Source organism: Condylura cristata, unplaced genomic scaffold (genome assembly GCF_000260355.1).
Source record: "Condylura cristata isolate star-nosed mole 26May11 unplaced genomic scaffold, ConCri1.0 scaffold00025, whole genome shotgun sequence".
Classification (NCBI taxonomy): domain Eukaryota; kingdom Metazoa; phylum Chordata; class Mammalia; order Eulipotyphla; family Talpidae; genus Condylura; species Condylura cristata.
The window spans coordinates 7,016,852-7,035,762 of record NW_004567126.1 but is presented as its reverse complement, the minus strand read 5'-3'; the positions used below and the strand labels follow the sequence as shown (position 1 = coordinate 7,035,762).

The 18,911-nt window shown below is 48.1% G+C and overlaps 1 protein-coding gene across 3 annotated transcripts in view; it reads left to right on the top strand.

Moving 5' to 3' along the window:
• The first annotated feature begins 2,050 nt into the window (after window positions 1-2,050).
• LOC101636233 (beta-galactosidase-1-like protein 2) overlaps window positions 2,051-18,911 on the top strand; it is a 41,881-nt gene continuing 25,020 nt past the window's right edge. For 2 of the 3 annotated variants that reach the window (XM_004688768.2, XM_012729674.1), the window contains exons 1-4: window positions 2,051-2,163; window positions 15,686-15,883; window positions 17,878-17,946; window positions 18,584-18,679. In XM_004688768.2, the coding sequence (XP_004688825.2) occupies window positions 2,078-2,163; window positions 15,686-15,883; window positions 17,878-17,946; window positions 18,584-18,679 (449 nt within the window). In that variant the 5' untranslated portion in view covers window positions 2,051-2,077. Of the gene's footprint in view, window positions 2,164-8,893; window positions 8,932-15,685; window positions 15,884-17,877; window positions 17,947-18,583; window positions 18,680-18,911 lie in introns of those variants that run through there. The other variant, XM_012729675.1, reaches the window with a different exon arrangement.

Here is an 18,911-nt window from a genome sequence, read left to right as displayed (position 1 = left end):
GAAAGTTGTGAGTGAAATATCAAACATTGCTAATTCTTACCAATTTAGTTAGCTTTTATAGATTCAAGGGATGAGAAATTACCTTCTTCAAGTATTATTAGCAGTTTGCCTTTTTTAATTTTGATTTGTGAGAAAGGTGCCTGAATTTTGAAATTCATCTTCATAACATTGTTCAGTCTTTATTCTATCTGAATTGAAAGTTACTTATAATAGATGCAGGTGCATATCATTTTGGAGTTTTCTTCCCCATGGTAGTCCCAAAGAATTGGGAAGGTTGGGGGTGGGTGGGTGGAGAGGAAAAGGAAGAAGTTACCAGTGGATTATAAGGGAAGATTATTGGTGCTTTGGCTGTGATAACGTACATTTTAAGAGGTGATCCTCTACTTTTAAATCATATACAGTGTTGCAAACCAAGATTGCTTCAGTCAAAAATCACATATGTGGGGTATCATTTAGGAGAATTAAAATGTATTCCCTGCTCTTTGCTCAGCAAACAAAGGCTGGGTGGTTCCAATAGATAGCCAGACCCAAACGGTTGTCATGAGAAACGAGCTATGACCAGAAAAACCAGCTGGGTTCCAGTAATGCTGAGGCAGAGCCTGGCACATTCTGTGTCAAAAGCCAGTGCCTCAGACCAGATATTGCAGCAGATAACAACTGGCTCAAAGAGGTACCTTGAGTAAGAATTTCTAGAATACAGTATTAAATGAAGAGCCTCAAGAACCTTCCTCAGGGAAGGGGAATAATGCCCCTCGCAGCCCCCTTGCTCACTGATCCCCTCAATGGTGACTTCAATAAATCCACCTTTTCTGCACTCCATCCTGTCTCTGGAGAATTCTTTCATCCCAGAGAACTCAGCCTCAGTAGTTCCCTATGAAAATACTTAATACTACACACAAATGTAAGAAACAGTGTTAAAACCCAAATGCTCTGACAAAATATCAGCTTTCTTTAAAACGTTCTTAATTTTTTGTTGTTGGGATGAGTTTTGGTTGTTACGAAGCATTATTTGTCCACTGATGTGTGGTATATAGAGAAACCAAACAAATGAATAAACTATATAAAACAAAAATGAACTTTGGGCCTATATGACTAATGAGTGGTAACCAGGAGGGAGGAGGTGGGGATGGGGGAACGTTGAGTCAAAGGCATCACTAGTATTATGAAGGATAGAATTGAAATTTAGTGGTGAACTTAATATAGGATCTAAAGGCATTGATTTACAGGACAGAAAGCCCATGCTCACAGTTTATCCTGAAACTTAACATAACATTGTAAGACAATGCTCCTTCAATTAAAAACAAACAAACCCCATAATTTTGGCCCAAACGCCAAATGACATCATTTGTGGTATGTCTGCCAGAATAAGAATTTTATTCGCCTTTTTTTTTTTTTTTATTAAATCCGTGGGTTCTATCTGGACTTAATTTTGGAAGTGCTGGGACTCCAGCACCAGAGCCAGGTTTGTGGAAGCCCAATGTTGATGTTTTATCTGAAAACTCCCTTGCCATGCCAGAAAGCTATCATGTGCAAATCATACTGAACCTAGCAGAACTTCCACAACGTTCTGTGTTTTCATGTACCTCAAAATTATTCTTGGAACTCGAAGTGTTTTAAAAGATTGAGGTGGTTCGGCCGTCGCCTTTAACAGGCTGGCTAAAGTAGCATCGCGAGGGGTGATGGTTTTATTCCAGCGTTAACGAGTTTGCAAACAAGGGCACATGTGTCCAGGACATATCTACCTGTTTGCACATCACGTGCAGAAAGCCAGCTTCTGAAGCTCCCAGCGTGGCTCTAAGGCTGGGAGGCAGGTGACTGTGGCACAACGGAACAAGCGAGCCTGCCGCTGTACAACCCCCTGCCCACTTTTGGCGAAGGATCCGCCCCGGCTACGTGAGGCCCCAGGGCACGGAGGGGCGGGGTGGCAGCCAATGAGCGCCGACTGGCTGGCCAGCAGCGGCCCGGTTGCCCAGGCGACCAGCGCGCGGCTCCGCCCCCCCCCCTCGCGCCGAGCCTCCTGCGCGCATCAGAGTGCAGGCGGAGTGGAAGCCGGGGTCCAGCGTGTCGCGAACGCGCGATGACCACGTGGAGCGTCCGGCGGAGACCCGGCCGCACACTCGGACTGCTGCTGCTGGTGATCTTGAGCTTCCTGGTGCTTCGCAGGTGAGAGAACCCCACTCGTATCTGCCTGACCCCAGACACCCTAGTCCTCCACACCTGTAGTTGTTACCGACCCTCTCACCTAAGGGAGGTGGCTCCTGGACTCCTCCTCTACTGAGACTGGCGAATCCCGAGTTCCCACGGGAAACAGCCCTCCAGTCTCTTTATTCTTGAAGCTTCCTTGCACCCCTAGTCCCTCTGCGCCTTCAGGCACTCTGCTGCTGCCTAGAGATCCAGGCCTCTGGGTGACACCACAGCAGAGCTGCCCTGCCAGTCCCCGGGCGTCAGTTCCCAAGAGTTTCTTTACTCCTCTGCGCCTGTGATACCTGCTTTGCTTTCCTGGTGGATTCTCCCAGACCTTTGGGAAGGTCAGCAGAACTAGCCTTCAGCTCCCACCTGGGTGTCCCTTATCATTGCCCTGCCTCCGCTCCTCCTGGGAACCCCCCTCTGCAGGTCTCCCAGTGCCCATTTCCTATTAAGCCTCTGGAAGACTTCTCAGAGATCCAGAGGAGCCAGGACTCCTGTGCTCTCTGTGCTCAGCGGGTCCTCTAGGGTCTTGGGACTGGATTAATTTGCTGCAATTGTGTTTGTCTTCACTTTCCCACCATTCACAGTCACCAAAGTCACTTTGTGCACATCTTCTGACAAAATGTTGTCTGTGGCAGGTGGTTGGGTTTAGTGATAGAAAAATTTACCCAAATTTTCTCAAACTGTCTATTTATAGGATTCCATAGCTCTGATCAAACATTTCAGGTGGATGCCTGGCACTTTCCATATTCAAAACTGCCAGTGTTCTGGGAAAGCTGATCAGCAGGATCAAATGTATTAGCGCCGAAAGTTAATGCTGGAAAAACTGGAGTCTGGGCCATTGGAACTGGGGCAGGTACCCTACGCTCAGCTTTATCTCTGGCTTCTTTTTATCTCTTTACTTTCTCTAAACTTCCCCAGGGAGATAGGGAGATTTTGGGTGATAATTATCTGAACATTTTTGCTTCCATAAACCCACTCAGACACTCTTCCACCAACCCCCCCCCTTTTTTTTTTTTTAAAGATTTACTTATGTATACAGAACTGGGGTACAGACCAGAGGTACAGGGGTGGTGAGAGGATTCACCAGAGACAGACTGGGGAGCAGAACAGGCAGATTGACAAAGTACACTGCTGAGGGGAGCAGCAGGCGAGTTAGCAGAGGTCTGCTGCACCATGTGGGTCAGCTCTCTGGCCAGGGATCGAATTTGTGCTGCAGTGGCTTTAGAGAGTTTCATAATGTGGTGCTTTAACCCATTGCACCACCAGGGAGAGCCCCATTTACCCCTTTTTAGAACTTTTTTATTTTTAAGATTAATCTATTTATTCATATAGAACTGGGGTACAAGCCAGAGGTACAGGGGTGGTGAGAGGATTTACCAGAGACAGAGTGGGGAGCAGAACAGGCAGAAGTACACTGCTGAGGGGAGCAGTGGGCATGTCAGGTGAGGTCTGCCGTGCCATGTAGGACACCCCCCTAGCCGGGGATCAAACTTATGAAGTGGATGCGGCTAGCTTCGTAGTGCTGTGTGTTAACCGGTTGCACCACCAGGGAGGGCCCCCTTTTCAGAAGTTTTGCCTCTTCTTTGTTTTGGAGGTAGTGAGGATGCCACAGTGTTGTTTGGGAGAAGGAAGAGGTGCTCTCCTCACTCAGAAAATGTAAGAGGCATTTTGTTCCATCAGTTGCTTCTAAGATTTTTTTCATATTGTCTGTGATCTCTAACCCATTCCTTTTTGATGACTTGGCCTGGCCCTCATAGGCTTTTTCAGCCTCCCTCTCCATGCAAAGCTGATGAAAACCCCAGAAGAATTACTCCAGGCATCACATGTTCTGGCCTACGATAGAACATGAAGAAGCTCACACTCTAAAGAGAAAGTTCATGGGGGTGTAGGTTGCATATAGTGGCCTGTGCAGTGAACCCAGAAAGGTCATTATGAGGGGCTTCACAAAAGGACTTGAGGTGGGCCATGTAGTCACCCTAGTAGTCTATGGGAAAAAGAGCCTAGGTGTTTGCTGATGTCTGCTGGGACAGAAGGTGAGGTAGTAGACAGCTGTTGGGCTGTCAAGAAGCCTGCCCTTCTCCAGGGTGAGTTAACCAAGTCCCACCTGGATGTTCCCCAGGGGTTAGCTGCAGAGAACCAAGAGCCAGAGCTCAAGCCTGGGGAAAGAGCTTGAAATGCTTAAGAAGGTCATTGTTTCTCTGCTATTCTTTTCTTTTTCTGCCAGAGATGCTCTCAACCAAGTTTGGTGTCATCCTGTGGGGTCCTTTAGAGGATGTATTTCGGGACATCTTTTGATTCTGTTGCTGTCATGGGCACTTCCGGTGCAGTCCTTCTCTCTGGCTTGATCTGGAATCTGACTGTGATCTCTGGAGGCCAGAGAAGGACTTATTCTTTTCTCCTTCCTCTTCCTGCCAACTTTGGTTGTTAATGTAGTGGGAGGTGGGTGCCTTTCCCACCTGTTGCTGGGAAGTGGATGTGAACATTGGAATATAGGTCATCTGGAAACTGTCTGCTCTACTGGCAGCTTTGTGGAGCTGAGCGGCTGTGATCAGGACCAACCCTTTTCCTGTGCCTCAGAGGGCAGGTGTTTGGGGCAGGGAGGGGCTGCATGACGGGAGCCTTTGTTTCATCCATGAAATTTGCCTTAGGGTGAAGTTCATTGTCAATCATAGGTGTTTGATTATACCATGTCCAGTAAATAGGAAGACCAAGATGGCTTTTGAGGAGGATTTTAACCTTAGGCCACTTTATTGCCAGTGCTGATGTTTTCAAAAAAGTAACCTCAGTGCTGGCCCTCCCTGGTGGCACAGCGGGTTAAAGCACAACACTGAGAATCTAAAGCTGCTTCCACATGAGTTCAATTCCTGCTTGCCCCGGAGGTGACCACATGGCGTGGCAGACTTCTCCTGACCCACCCGCTGCTCCCCTCAGCAGTGTACTTCGTCGATCTGCCTATTCTGTTCCACATTCTGTCTCTGGTGAAGCCTCTCACTGCCCTTGAGCCTCTGGCCTGCACCCCAGTTCTGTATGCACAAATAAATAAATCTTAAAAAAAAAAAAAAGTAACCTCAGTGCAGTGGAATTATCACACTCATCCCCAGCCACTCTGATCTCTTGCTTTCTGCTGTGGGTTAGTGCTTTGCATTTCCTAGAGTTCTGTAGAAATGTAACCCTAAAGTATGTGTTCTTTTTGTGTATTCTTTTGAGGGCTATGATGTGTGTGTCTTCAAGCTGGTTCTCCCATTCTCCTTCCTCCTACTCCATGAACACAAGAATGCCTGCTTGATATTATCAAGACCAGGTTCCCACTCATGGGGTTTGCTTTAAATGCATCACTGAGCATTAATTCAATCAACTCTGTATCTCACATACCTGAGACTTAGCTGGTGAAAGTCAGGAGAAAGGAAGGTCACCAGGTAGGCAGCTATCTCTGCACACTGTGTCTCACTCACTGTCCTGCACCAACCTCCCCTGGACCCAGGTTCCACGCTCTTGTAAAAAAGGAGGTGACTCTATGAAACTCCCCCATAGTGCCAGTACATAGCCCAGCAATATCCCAGGTCACTTACTTTGATCCCTCATGAACGGTGCAGGAAGTGCAAACCAGTTGTGCGTCTCTTCCCAGGTTCCTGTGTGGTAACTGGTTTTATGAGCTTTGCCAGAGGAGGTAGGACTCTGCTCTGCTTGAGGCCTGAGTCACAGTCTCTGGAATGCTGGAGCTCTTTGTGTGCTGTCCTTTTCATCTTCCTCTGGGTAGTGTTCAGCATCTGGGAAGCGTCTCTTTCCTGCCTGTTGACACCAGTAGGGAAGCAAGAAGACCTAAGCAGGGGCTCACTCAGGCAGACGGGGGTAGTGGCAGAGCCACTCACCTGGCATTGGGGTTCTCTTGGGACCCGGCTGGCTAACAACTGATGGCGGCCAGAGTGTCCTGGCCTAAGCGCTTGGACATTATTCGTGTATTAGTACTAAGATGTCCAGGAGTTGTGGAGCAAAGAGCTACATGGCCTTCATGGTTAAAATAGCAGAAGTTGGCCCACCCTGGTGGCGCAGTGGGTTAAAGCACAGCATTAAGAAGCTAAAGCCACTTCCACATGAGTTCGATTCCCGCCTGCCCCGAGTTGACCACATGGTGTGGCAGACCTCTCCTGACCCACCCGCTGCTCCCCTCAGCAGTGTACTTCATAGATCTGCCTGTTCTGCTCCCCACTCTGTCTCTGGTGAAGCCTCTCGCCGCCCCTGAGCCTCTGGCCTGTACTCCAGTTCTGTATGCACAAATAAATAAATATTTAAACCAAAAAATAGCAGAAGTTGGCCAGAGAGTGCTCTACCTCAGGTCAAGGCAGTAGTAAATGAAACAGAGACACTTAGTCTCTGATGAAATGACTCAATAGTTCCATTATGTCACCTTGACTACTTTCTGATAAGATTCAAGATACGACAAGCCCAGAGATCTTTGTAGAACATTTAGTACTGGAGAGGACACTGGAGTCTCTTCCCCTCATGCCATCGTCCAGCAGAGATCTCTTGGTGTGGGGATATTTGGGCTTCATTCCACCCAGATTTATCTTTTGTTTAAGCAGATTGTTCTAGATATTTAAAGGACTGAAAAGGAGTCCCCATTGTGGGGGACTGTGGCCGAGATTGGAGGGTTGGGTGTATTTAGAAACTCACGATAATTAACCAAATGATTCTTCATGGGGTCTCCCATTAGGGACTCTTAGCTGATACTCACTGCTTTTGGATTCCTATATCCAGCAATACAGCTGGGTAATTCCTTTCCAGAACATACTGTGCTTTCTCTGGAAAAGTTTATTTTGTGAGTAAGTACTACAATGATATATTCAAATAACTTAAAAGGGAAAGTAACCCCCCTTACTTCTAGTCTTGAGGCACCCCCTGCCCCAGCAGAGATGATCACTGATAATAGTTTTCCCCTAGAGAAGGTGTAGAGAATATATAGACTGGAAGACAACTGCATATGTTACCCCATTTCTCCATTAAGCACATAATTTATTTAAACGGTCCCCTATTGATTGCTGGCAAACTGTTAACTACTGCCAACAAAATTGCAATGAGTATCTGTTGGATATATTTCTATACTTAAAATTGCTGACCCAAGGAGAGATTCATTTTCAGTCTTGATAGCCATTGAAAATGGGTAAATGAAAGTAACTTAAAATAAGTATGCAAAGTAGCCCATCCTGCTTCTGTTAGTCAGTGTAGAGAAGTTTTTGAGCCCTGTAGTTTGTGGGGGGAATTCTGTTTGATGTGGGAGCAGCTTTTATGCTCTGTCTGTGTAGAGCAGTCCTTTGTGGTAGATTTTAGAACGTATGTGACATATGTGTGGAGTCATCATCGTCCCAACTCCAAAAGTTGGGACCATCTCTAAGATTATCTCGTAGGATTATCTAACACAGGTCTCACCTCTGGGCACGTGGATATACAATACTTTTCCTACTTCTGATGCTATCAATGCAAATGTTTTTCAAAGTGCAAGTACAGTGTCAAATAACATCAGAATGGGTTTTGTTGTTATGTGGCTAGTGAAAGGTCTTTGTTATTTCATGATTGGGTCTCAAGGATTTGGTTTAGTAAATGCTTATGTACAAACTTTCTACCATATTTAGAAAATGTTCCCTTCTGGACCAACTGCTGGTGTATCCCTGTGTCATTGAGGCAGCCTCCGGCTGGGCCCTGCTGGAGCCTGGTGCCAGTCAATTCCTTGCTAATCTAGAGGCCCTCACAGAGGGACGGACAAGTTGCCAGGCTTGCAGCAGAGACACGGACTGCAAAATGCTGCAAAATGACCTCACATCTCTGTTAAATGAGTGTAGGTACTTTTGGACTGGCAGGCCAACCCCCATGGAAATATTTAATGCTTCTCCCAGCAGAGCAGTAGCACAAAGCAATGGGCCCTGGCCAAGGAAGGCGTCCAGGAAGCTGGGCTAGAGTGCCATTTTCTGGGACTGCAGTTCTTGGGGCTTCAGGGTGGAGCCAGGAAGCACCGTTCTGGAGCAAAAGACCTTAAGGGCACTGAGCTGCCCATGCCAAAGACAAGACAGGTCCTTGCCAGAGTCATCAAACTCCCCTGCTGAGGGGGGGTGGGGGGTGAACACAGGGCTGAGGACTGGTAAGAATGAACTAACCTCAAATGCAAAGGGGATAGGATGGCCAAGGAAACGGGACCTCATGGATGTCAGCATCTTGAGAGCGATGAATAGAAATTTGCATTTGAAACTCAGGTGGAGACACGTCTGTGTGTAAAGAGAAATAATAATAATAATAATAATAATAATAACAGTGGCTAGCATGGCTCCTTGGATGAATGAGGGCTGTTTGACAAGGATCTTAATATGATGCCCTGCACCCAGATTCAGTTACACCTCGGCTTAGGGTGGACTTTGTGGGGTCACAGCGCACCTAGAAACTGGATTCATAAACTGTCATGTCAGATTAGCAAATGCATGTTATATGCCGAGGTACAGAACCACCCCGCTGGGACTGAAGGACTTATATCTGGGAACATGAGCACGGCTTCTGCACAACCCTCCCTCCATACCTGACTTGTCCACACCCTGGGCCAGCCTGCGATTAGAGAAGCACCACATGATCTCTGGAGACCAGCACACGCAGAGGCTGACGTTTCTGCCTTGTCTGCTGTGGCGATCCAGTGTGTCTTGAGTATGGTCAGACTGCGTGAGGACAAAAGAGACTCGAGGAGACGGCTATGACCTGTGACAGGTGAGACTGCCTGGTCCTACCAGACCCCAGTTACTGATCAGTAATTCAAGGTTCATAGGTAGCAGGGTTGTGTGTCTCCTGGCGTGGCAAGAGATATTTCAGAATTGCCCTGGTGAGCAGGACTGTTCACAGAGCTCTGGCTCTTCTGCCAGCAACCCAGACTGCCCCTGAGAGTGGACTATCAACTTGGGCCCAGCCCAGAAGAGGTAGGGGGCTGTCACCTGCTTCTGTGCCCTTTCCATTCCAAATTCTACTGCACTTCTGACCATGTCTGGAGGAGCCTGCCTGCACCCTCATGACCCAGTTTTCATGGTTCACTTCAGTGCCAAGTACAAAGTCGGAGCAGTCGTGGCCCCACGCCGGGCCTCCCTCACCACTCACCGCCTGATGACACTCCTTACCACAGGGAATTCAAGACCCACACCCTCTGCTTAATGTTGCCATTATGGCCTACCCAGCGCTTGGGTCGCGACAGGAATGTACTTGGTTTGTCATGCTGTGTGAGGTTCCTTCAAAAATCCTGAAACGTGCCTTTTTCCAGAACCTTCAAGACTATGAGCAGAGTACATTTCATGGCGAGGACTGTGACTGAAGCCTGCTGTTCTCAGCTTGCCTAGTTTATTCTAGGACTGACAAGTTACTTATCCTACAATGAAGCCAAGACACACAGGCATGGGAATTCCAGAGTAAAGTGTTCTTATAAGCCTTAGCCAGAAAGAAGGAAGAGTCTGGTCTCACAAGAAGAGTTTCATTCTGAAGGAGCTGCCCACCAAGAAGAGCAGCAGCACCCAGCAAGCTTCCTTGGGGTTTGGCAAGCTCCTGGTTGATAAGCCAAGTTGGAAGTAAGTCTCTGACCTTTAAAACAAACCAGATATCGCCACACAGTTTGTATTTCCTTGTGTTTCTTATTGCTGGGCTAATTACTCTGGAATCTATGAAGGTGGCTATTAATGTTACGATCCCTGGTGTTAATGACCATTGTCTGCATTGTGCTGTGTAGATGAAGCCCTGACACATGTCATTTCATGTTCACAGTGAATTCCTTGGAGAAACTCAATGAATATCCTCCTCATTTTCTCAGTGAATTCATTCCTTTTACTAACGTATTAAAAACTTGGCTACTAACCAACTAGAATATTTCCAGGAAGGAAATAGCTGAGTTCTCCAAAATTTGGAATTTAGTAACACTTAACTTTTGTCATTTGCAGCATTAATTTCATGTCTATTAATAAGCACTGAAAGAAAATAGTTTTTAAAAAATCTAGAAAATGTAAGGTTGTAATTAATAAGTTTAAGCTCGATAAGCAGAGACTCTAAGTACCAAAAGGAGATGGTACAGAGTGGAGCTTTTTAAACGGGAACCCCGGGGTCTGTTTAAAATGCAGGTTCAATTCCTGCTGTTCTAATAAACTCCAGATGAAAGTCCTTGGGGTGCAGAGCACACCTGGAGTCATCAACCTAGGTGAAGCCTAATGCCTAATGCCTACGCGTCAGCTTGAAACAGATTTTGGCACATTTCCAGCAGAACTCCGCACTTGGGAGTGGGTGAGAGGCATCAGGGGAGACACACATGTAAACAAAAATTACCATCCATGGTGAAGAACTAGACAGTGTTTTTTTTTTAATGTGCTGGCCAGTGATCAAGGTTCACTATCTGGAGTAATAACTGAATGGTATTCTTCCTGACTTTAAAATCTCTGTGTGTGTGTGTGTGTGTGTGTGTTTTCATCACTGAACAGTGAGTTTATCTGTCTAGTCAGTGTATCTTTCTTGAAGAAAAGACTCTATGCATCCAGTTCTTCATGTTAGCTTGAGGTGACCCCAGAGGGTGGGGTGCCCAAGGAGAGCCCCCAGGGGTAGTCAAGTGAACCTGGGGGGCATAGGAAGCTGGAACTGGACTTGAGGGGGTGGGGTGCCCAAGGGGAGTCCCCAGGGGTAGTCAGGCGAACGTGGGGGGCATAGGAAGCAGGGATTGAACTTGAGGGCAGGAGAAGATGTGGTTCTTTGGAACAAAATGGCCCCAACCCAGGGGAAACCAAACTGCTGTGTTTGAGGTAGGGGAACTTCAGCCAGCCAGCAAGTTGGAAACTGGTAGAGTGAGCAGGGAAAGGTCTAAGAGGAGGCCCTGTCAAAGCCCAGGAGCGCCTGTATCTCCTTTCCATAACCAGGGCCTCATGCTCTAGGGCAGGGTTTTCCTAGAAGGGACCCAATAGTGCGTAATTTCAACTTTGGGGACCATATTGTCTCTATTGCACTACATTGTATCCCCAAAGCAATCATAGACAATAAATATATGAGTGAATTTGTGTGTTGTGTGTGTGTGTGTGTGGGAAATACCAACAAAACTACCTATGGATTTTGAAATAATGAAGTTCATATAATTTTGTGTCCCCAAATTTTATTTAAACCTTTTTTTTTCAACCAGCAAAGCCATTTTTAGCTGGCGCCTGCACAAACAAGACTGCAGCAGGAGGGTGCGGACCCCTGGTGCAGACCTCAGGCTGCATCGGCCTGAGCTGAGCCCGGGGACAGATGTTTTATTGTAAAATTTTAGCAACTGGGATAAGAAGGTTTGGCACAAAGTCTAGTACATAAAATATAATTAGATGCTCAGTTAAATGGGAAGAAATGGAAAGGTTGGGATTATTCCCCATTAGGGATATAAAATACCCACTGAGGCAATTCTCTCTGATGCGGAAAGCATGCTAAAAAATTTATCTCCAATAGTAACAAGATTCTTTTCCAGCACATCATAGGGTATTTCATTTATACCTGACCCTAACGGCAGCTGGTGTGCAGAAAACTAGCTCTTTTCGCTGATGCCATTCAGCGTTAGTTCACCAAGCCAAGGTGACAGCTAAGGGCAGAGCCAGGATTCACCACAAGACTATCCTGCTGCAGATTCTGATTTTGTCTTTACTCCCCCACAGAGGTGCTCCTCTGGCAGATTTGTGTGTTGAAATGCCATTTATAAGTCACCTAGAACAGGGAACTTCTCACTCTGGTGCAGTGAAGCATCCGTCAGGTCCTGGGTCATCTGCAATGACACTTGCAGTTGTCAGGTAGCAGAACTGGAGTCCTGCCTCTGCCGTACTCACAGCCTCTTCTACGGGCTGTGAGAAGTAGGGAAGAGCTGGTAAAATTAATATTCTTTGACCATGAGTGGCAAAATTTATATAATTTGTAAATTATATAAATAATTACATTTATATAATTAGGCAAAATTTCCAAGGGACCCACATTGCTTATGACAATACCTGTCCTCCTGGCATCCTGTTCTGTGTCTGAACCTGCAGGGCCCTCACACTGGCCCTGGGCCTACCTCAGAAACTCTTCCTAGGGCAGAGGTTGCCAGTCTGGCCTGTGAGGATCTATAAACGGTGGTTAAAAAGATACCAGTGCCTGTGCCCCACCTGTGGAGAGCCTCCATCTGTTGGGGCAGGGCTGGGACATCGGTAGTTTTTTTTTTTTGTTCGTTTGTTTTTTATTTTATTTATTTTATTTATTCGTACAGAACTGGGGTACAGGCCAGAGATGCAGAGGGTGAGAGGATTTACCAGAGACAGAGTGGGGTACAGAACAGGCAGATCGACGAAGTACACTGCTGAGGGGAGCAGCGGGCGGGTCAGGAGGTCTGCCATGCTATGTGGTCACCTTCCGGGCAGGCGGGTATCAAACTCATGCGGAAGTGGCTTAAGCTTCTTTGTGCTGTGCTTTAACCCGCTGCGCCACCAGGGAGGGCCCCGGACATCGGTAGTTTTAAAGTTGTCCCAGGTGGTTCAAATACGTACTAGCTTTGAGAATCATGTGGTTTTTGAACCATGTGGCTAAACCCAGACCTTCTGAGGTATCTGACTCCCAGGAAGTGTTGAGAAGGCTGCTTGAGGGGACAATTTCAGTGTTCTGATCTCCTCCCTCTCCTGCTTCCATCTGGTTGCTGAGGTGGGCCCATTGAACACTCAATATGTTGTGCTCACATCTCTTGCATTACGATTGCCCACAGCCAGAACACTGCTTCTGGTCTAGAGCAGAGCTTCTCATTCTGTATGTGGGAAAGAGTCACTTTTCTTTCCTTAAAACAGTTTTAAATTTTCAATCTGTCTGTAGAGCCTTAGATATAAGCTTGTCCAGTTCTTGATGGCAGCAGATGAGAAACAGGTCACAAAGCCCCTATATGGGGCTTTATTACAGCAACAGGAGATTACCCAGGTAGCAGTCATCCTGCTGGTCTGGTGGGAGCGAGGCCCAGTGGCTTGGGTGATGGTGACCCATCCCAGCCCTGTTGGCAGCAGGCCCCATGGCTCCCTCAGGCCCTCTTGGACTCTCTTGCTCCCCTTGGGCTCCACAGACTCCTCACCCCTGGCAGCAGCAGGAGCAACAGGGGAAGTGTCCAGCATGACAACATCCTCCCCACCCCCCCACACTGGCTGCAACAGTGGGCTCTCGTCCATCAGTGGGTGCTACCCCCAAGCAGCCCTATTAGCCTTTATATAATTTATAGACAAAGCCAGCACAGGGCTAGATTTATCCCTAGTTTACAGAGTTAGGAATTTGCACATCTGAACTATACATCATGGCCACATGTTATTTACTGTTCTCTGCACATATGGACCCTATCCAAAGGCTACATGTTATTTACTAGGCCACCTGTGCTAGAAAACCTTGGCCAGAAGCAGCCTGAGAAACCCTGAGAAAGTGTTTTTTTTTTTTTTTTCATCTGCTCTACACTGTCACTTTATAAAGCACGACAAAAATAAATTACTGGAAAAATAAAATGATGAGAAAGCGTGCAAAACACATATCCCACATATTTACAAGAAGCAAATTATTCTCACTGTTCTAGAAAGATCTCAGTTTCTGCACTCATCTCTGCAAGGACTGGTGGACATCACCAGGCCCCCCAACCTGTTGCCTTTACATGCTTTCCTTTCTTTATGCTTGTGCCAAGGGTCACCTGCTCTCCTACACCCCCATCTTCAGGACTCAGTGCAATGACATCTTCTGGGTAACAGCTTTTCTGGCCCCACCTGAATGACTTAGATCATTTGTACATTCAACAATTATTATGTCTTCCTGCTCCTGTTCTGTCACCACTTGGCCTGCCCGCCTAGTTGGTGGGACAGTACACAATAAAAACGTGAGACCCTTGCTTAAAAATTAATAAAAATTTGGCATGGAGATAGAAGGTTTTCTGAAACCAAGTGTGGGCCTTTGAGAGTGTCCCCCAGTGACCGCATGGGTCATGTGCCCTGGCAGCAGCCTGATCCTTCCTGCAGCATGGGGGACCCTGGATGGTGTGAGTGTGGAGCGGAGTGGAGGAGGCTGTATGCCAGAATCCCTCCGGGGACATCAAATGCTGGTTTGGAGAGGCTGGGTTAGGTGGGAGTGAGCCTTCCTGAACAATAGAAGTGAGCTGCAGTGGGTTTTCTCTAGATGCTGTCAAAATACCTGGCCCGCTGACAGCAGGGGTCAGGCAGCTTTGCTCCATGGGGTGTACATGTTTCTGTTCCCAGAGGGAGCCCTCAGCATTGTGGGTGCAGCAGGAACTGGCAGGCACCCGGGAAAGCCCCGCCAGAGGACACTGTTGGTGGGTGTGATAAGGGAGAGCAGCAGGGGCCAGACAGCCTGGGACACGGTGGGAGCCTCAGCTCTGGGGTGTGCCTCATCTGTGTGCCCTGTGACCTGTGACGTGCTGCTGGCTGACTTTCTGCCCCATTGAAAGACACAGAGGAAAAAAAAAAAAAGACACAGAGAACTGGAATCCAGGATCAAGGTGGCTGCTCCTGGCCCACTTTGGGTGGTGTTGTGTCTGTCTGTTTGGCATCCGGGATGACAGACTCCAGTCCGTGTGTCAGTGTGGATGGATGCATTACTTAAGCAGAGAGCATCTCGGTGGTACAGTGTCAGGCAGGGTTACCGAGTGGCTGGAAAGGCCTGCCAGAATTTGTCTTGTTTTCTGTCTTCCATTTTCCTAGATTTCCTGTCTAGAAATTATCCTGCTTCTCAATTTCTCTTTCCTGCTCCCTAGTCTTCCCTGAGACCCTCAGGAGACTGAAGAAAAAGAGGGAGCACTGAGTCATGAGGGTCTGTTTGAAGGGGCTCCCTGGGCCAAAAAGGAGATGCCAAGAGGTGCTTTTTTAGGAATTGAGATGTTCTTGCAGCCTCCCCTGAGGGCTCTGTGGGTCTGAGCTCTCCTTGGCTGACACTGGGTCTTCAGATGATTTGACTAGAGGCTGTTTCTAACCCAGATACCACTTCTAGGTGTCTGCACCTTGGGCTGGGCAACTGTGGCCACGAAGTGGCTCACAGCTACATTCCAAGTAGTTGCCGCTTTGATGCTTAGGCAAATGGCCCACAGAACTGTCCATTGTAGGGACGTGTGTGCTGCACCTGCCCCCCAGATCCCTAAGTTCCCAGTAGCAAAGCCCCTCGAGAGCCCCTTTCCCCAAAGTGCCTTTTGTCCTCCCTCCTGGGGACAGTGTCCACATTGAGCATATCTACCTTGGTCCTGAGTCAGCCTCGGTTGCTCTTCCGCAGCAATGGGGCCCCGAGGAGCTAGGTGTGTGCAACAAAGATATTATTCCAAGTTTGGCAAGACAGGAGCGCGACTACTCCCTACCGCCTCATCTCCCTGAAGCAGACACTCTTTATAAAGAAATGCTGAGAATCTGCTAAGGAGGAAAGGAACCCTCTCTTCTTCCCTGTGCTCCTGCTGAAGATTAGCCTCCTAGCTTCCAGATGCTTCTTTTTGCAGGTTGGACTGGAATGTTCTGATTCCACTGTGGCTGACACACCGACACACAGGGCTTCAGGCCAATGGCCAAAACTTTATGTTGGAAGAATCTGCCTTCTGGATCTTTGGGGGCTCTGTGCACTATTTCCGGGTGCCCAAGGAATACTGGAGGGACCGCTTGCTGAAGATGAGAGCCTGTGGCTTGAATACCCTCACCACGTGAGTGCTGACCCTAACGCCATTACCAGTAGGACCTCTCTATCTGCCTCCTGGGCTTCTTCAAGGGAACCCAGCCTTGGGGAACTCCACCCTGTCAGGATGGAGAAGGCTGGCAGATCCTGGACCTGAGTAGCCCCTGAAAAGAATCTGCATGTATATAGCTTATGAGGAAAAACATAGAAACAAGGAGCCCAACCCCTCTGCTTAGGACTGATGGGTAGAAGAGTCTACCTTCCTCCTAATCCCCACAACCCTCCTGGTCAGTGCAGGAGAAGAGACATGAAATGGACATGAAGGTCTAGAAGAACAGAAAGAACAGGTGTATCGTGAAGGGGCATGGGGGGATGTAGGTGATGATTACCACAGATAATTAAATTTTTCTATTGTTGCCAGAAATGCTGGGTACTGCTGCCTGTCAATACTGATGCCAATGAGCAGAGACAGGAATTGAATCTATAAGAAGTGTGTTTATTTAGAGAGCTGGCCAGTGGTCTGAGCGTGTAGGCACATCACCCTGAAGAGAAACATCCTAACATTTCCGCTCTAGCTGACTGTTTTATAGTGAGTTGAACACAGTCATAATTAGTTTATTGGAACAGCCTGTCATAATTGCTGTGTCTGGTATTGGCACACTCAGCCCCAGAGTTTGTTATTATCTTGATCTTGGGTACATCCTGGCCTGCTGAGCTTGGTTAATTTCTAATGGCACCAATACCTGGAGCTCCTTCAGGCATCACAGGGGCAGGAAGCTCAGTTTGAAGCAAGAGTTTAAGTTTAAAGAAAATAGATCAATAATCATAGAGTATATACATACAGCCAGTTTATAGAGTTTACGTATGTAGTCTTCAGAATAGTCACCCAAGGAGGTAGATGCTGGCATCATTTGGAGTGATCTTCTGAATGCTGTGGCTTTCACTCAAGGCGCAGCACTGTTATCAGTACCCCAATATATATTGTATAGGTGAACTACTTAAAAATTATGCTCAGCTGCAAAAAACCTTGCCCTTTATGGATTTATTTTTTTAGATTGCCAACAGATATTTGGATATGAGTCTAGGTCCTCAGGCTGGCCCATTTTACCTTCAGGAAAAAATATGTGATTACAAATCAAGTTTGCGGATTTTCTGGGTGGTTTATGAACTGACTGAAGAACATTTTCTAATAAGAATTATGGGAGTGTTCTGAGCTAAGACAGCATAGTTGAAACTGATGTGAAACTTTTCCATAGAAGGTTACTGAAAAGGATCTATTTATTTGCATAGGTAAATTCTGATCCCAGGGGTTCCTTCACATATGAAAGTCCTGGAGCTGGTGGGGATATTGCATTATAAAAGCAGGATAATCTACATTTGCTTAAATGTGGAGCCCTTGATTCTGAATCCAAAGCAAAGAAGCCTTCTCTCCCTTTGAGTGTCTCCTTTGCAATTAGAGAGGCCCAGGGAGAGTGAGGCCTAGGAAGGAGCACCTATCATTAGTATTACTTTACATCAATGCATGCACCTGCCTCTTGGGTCAGGCCCCTTACAGTCCTTCAGTTTCTTACCTTTAAATTACAACCTCTCTTCTGTTACAAGCTTTGCAATCCAGTCACTTCAGTAAAAGTGACTGATAATTGAGGTTTCCTCTTTACCTTCAACTGATGTTTCTATAAGGTTTCTGCTTTTTCTCACGTGGAAGAGAGAGGGGGAGAGATGGGGGAGGGGAGAGCGATGTCTTGCTGACCCGTGGTCTTGTCTTATGTCTCACTTAGGTCCTGCGGGGCTCCTCTGGATTCATCTGCAGAGACTGGTAGAGCCCTCCAGGGTCTTACGGGATTCTGAGGCCCCTGGATCCCTTCAGTTAGTTCTTGGTTGCAATTCTAATGTCAGTAAGGCAGTGTACCTAAGAAACATGTCCACAGCCATCATAATGGGTTTTAGGGATAAAGAAGGTGATCTGGGGGATAGAGTAATATAAATGAAAACTCAAACTTTTAATTATCTTTTCTATCCCAGCTATGTCCCCTGGAACCTCCACGAGCCAGAAAGAGGAAAATTTGACTTCTCTGGGAACCTGGACCTGGAGTACGTGCTGTGCTGCTTCTGCCACTCACCTGGGGCCGGGAGAAGGGCCGCGGCTCCTGGGCTGGGGCAGGAATCATGGCGCACCCAGGCCCTGCGCTGGGGCCAGGGGAGCGGGGGTGCCAGTGTGTCCTCGGGATGCCCTGGAAGGCTCTGCACCCAGGCCCCACACGCTCCGCAGCTGGGGTCCTGCTGCGCCAGGCTGGGGGCTGCTGCCTCTGAGCCCACACCTCTCCCATGCAGCCAGGGGTGCCCCATCCCCAGGGTGGGCCCTGCTGAGCAGGGGGGTCCAACCACCTGGGCCAGAGCAGGGCAGGTCCTCTTGGGTAGCAAGCAGGTTGCCAGGGTGAGGTTCACTGCTAGGACGCCTGACCCCTTCCGATACCCTTCCTCCCGCACCCCCAGGGGCTGCACTGTTGGTCCTGGGCTGGGAGCTCTGGGGGTGCTGCACTGTTGGTCCTCGGCTGGGAGCTCGTGAGAACCCAGCCCCCAGGGGCCTGTGAAGGGAGGCGCCCTGTTGGGGAAGGGGGTGGCCTTCCCTCAGTGCCCCTCCCTGGCTGAGCTCCCCCCTGCCATGTGCTGGGCTGTTTCCCGCCCTCCTCTCCCGAGTCCTGAGGGCTGCTGACATGGACCTTCCTAGGGCCTTTGTCCTGATGGCTGCAGAGATCGGGCTGTGGGTGATTCTGCGTCCTGGGCCCTACATCTGCAGCGAGATCGACCTCGGGGGCCTGCCCAGGTGAGCAGAGCTATGAGGGGCTCCAGCCAGGGCCTGAGTCATTCTAGGTTTCGTTTTGCTAATAAAGTGTTTCCTTCTTACTCAAGTTTCTGTTCTGAATAAGTGGCACGCAGAGGGAGTCCTTCTCAGAGGTCACTGTGGTTGCCCCCACCGATTCCTGGGGATGGTCCCAAGAACATCAGGAGCAGACCTGGTGGTGCCTGGCCTTTCTCACAGCTGTGCTGGGGGGGGG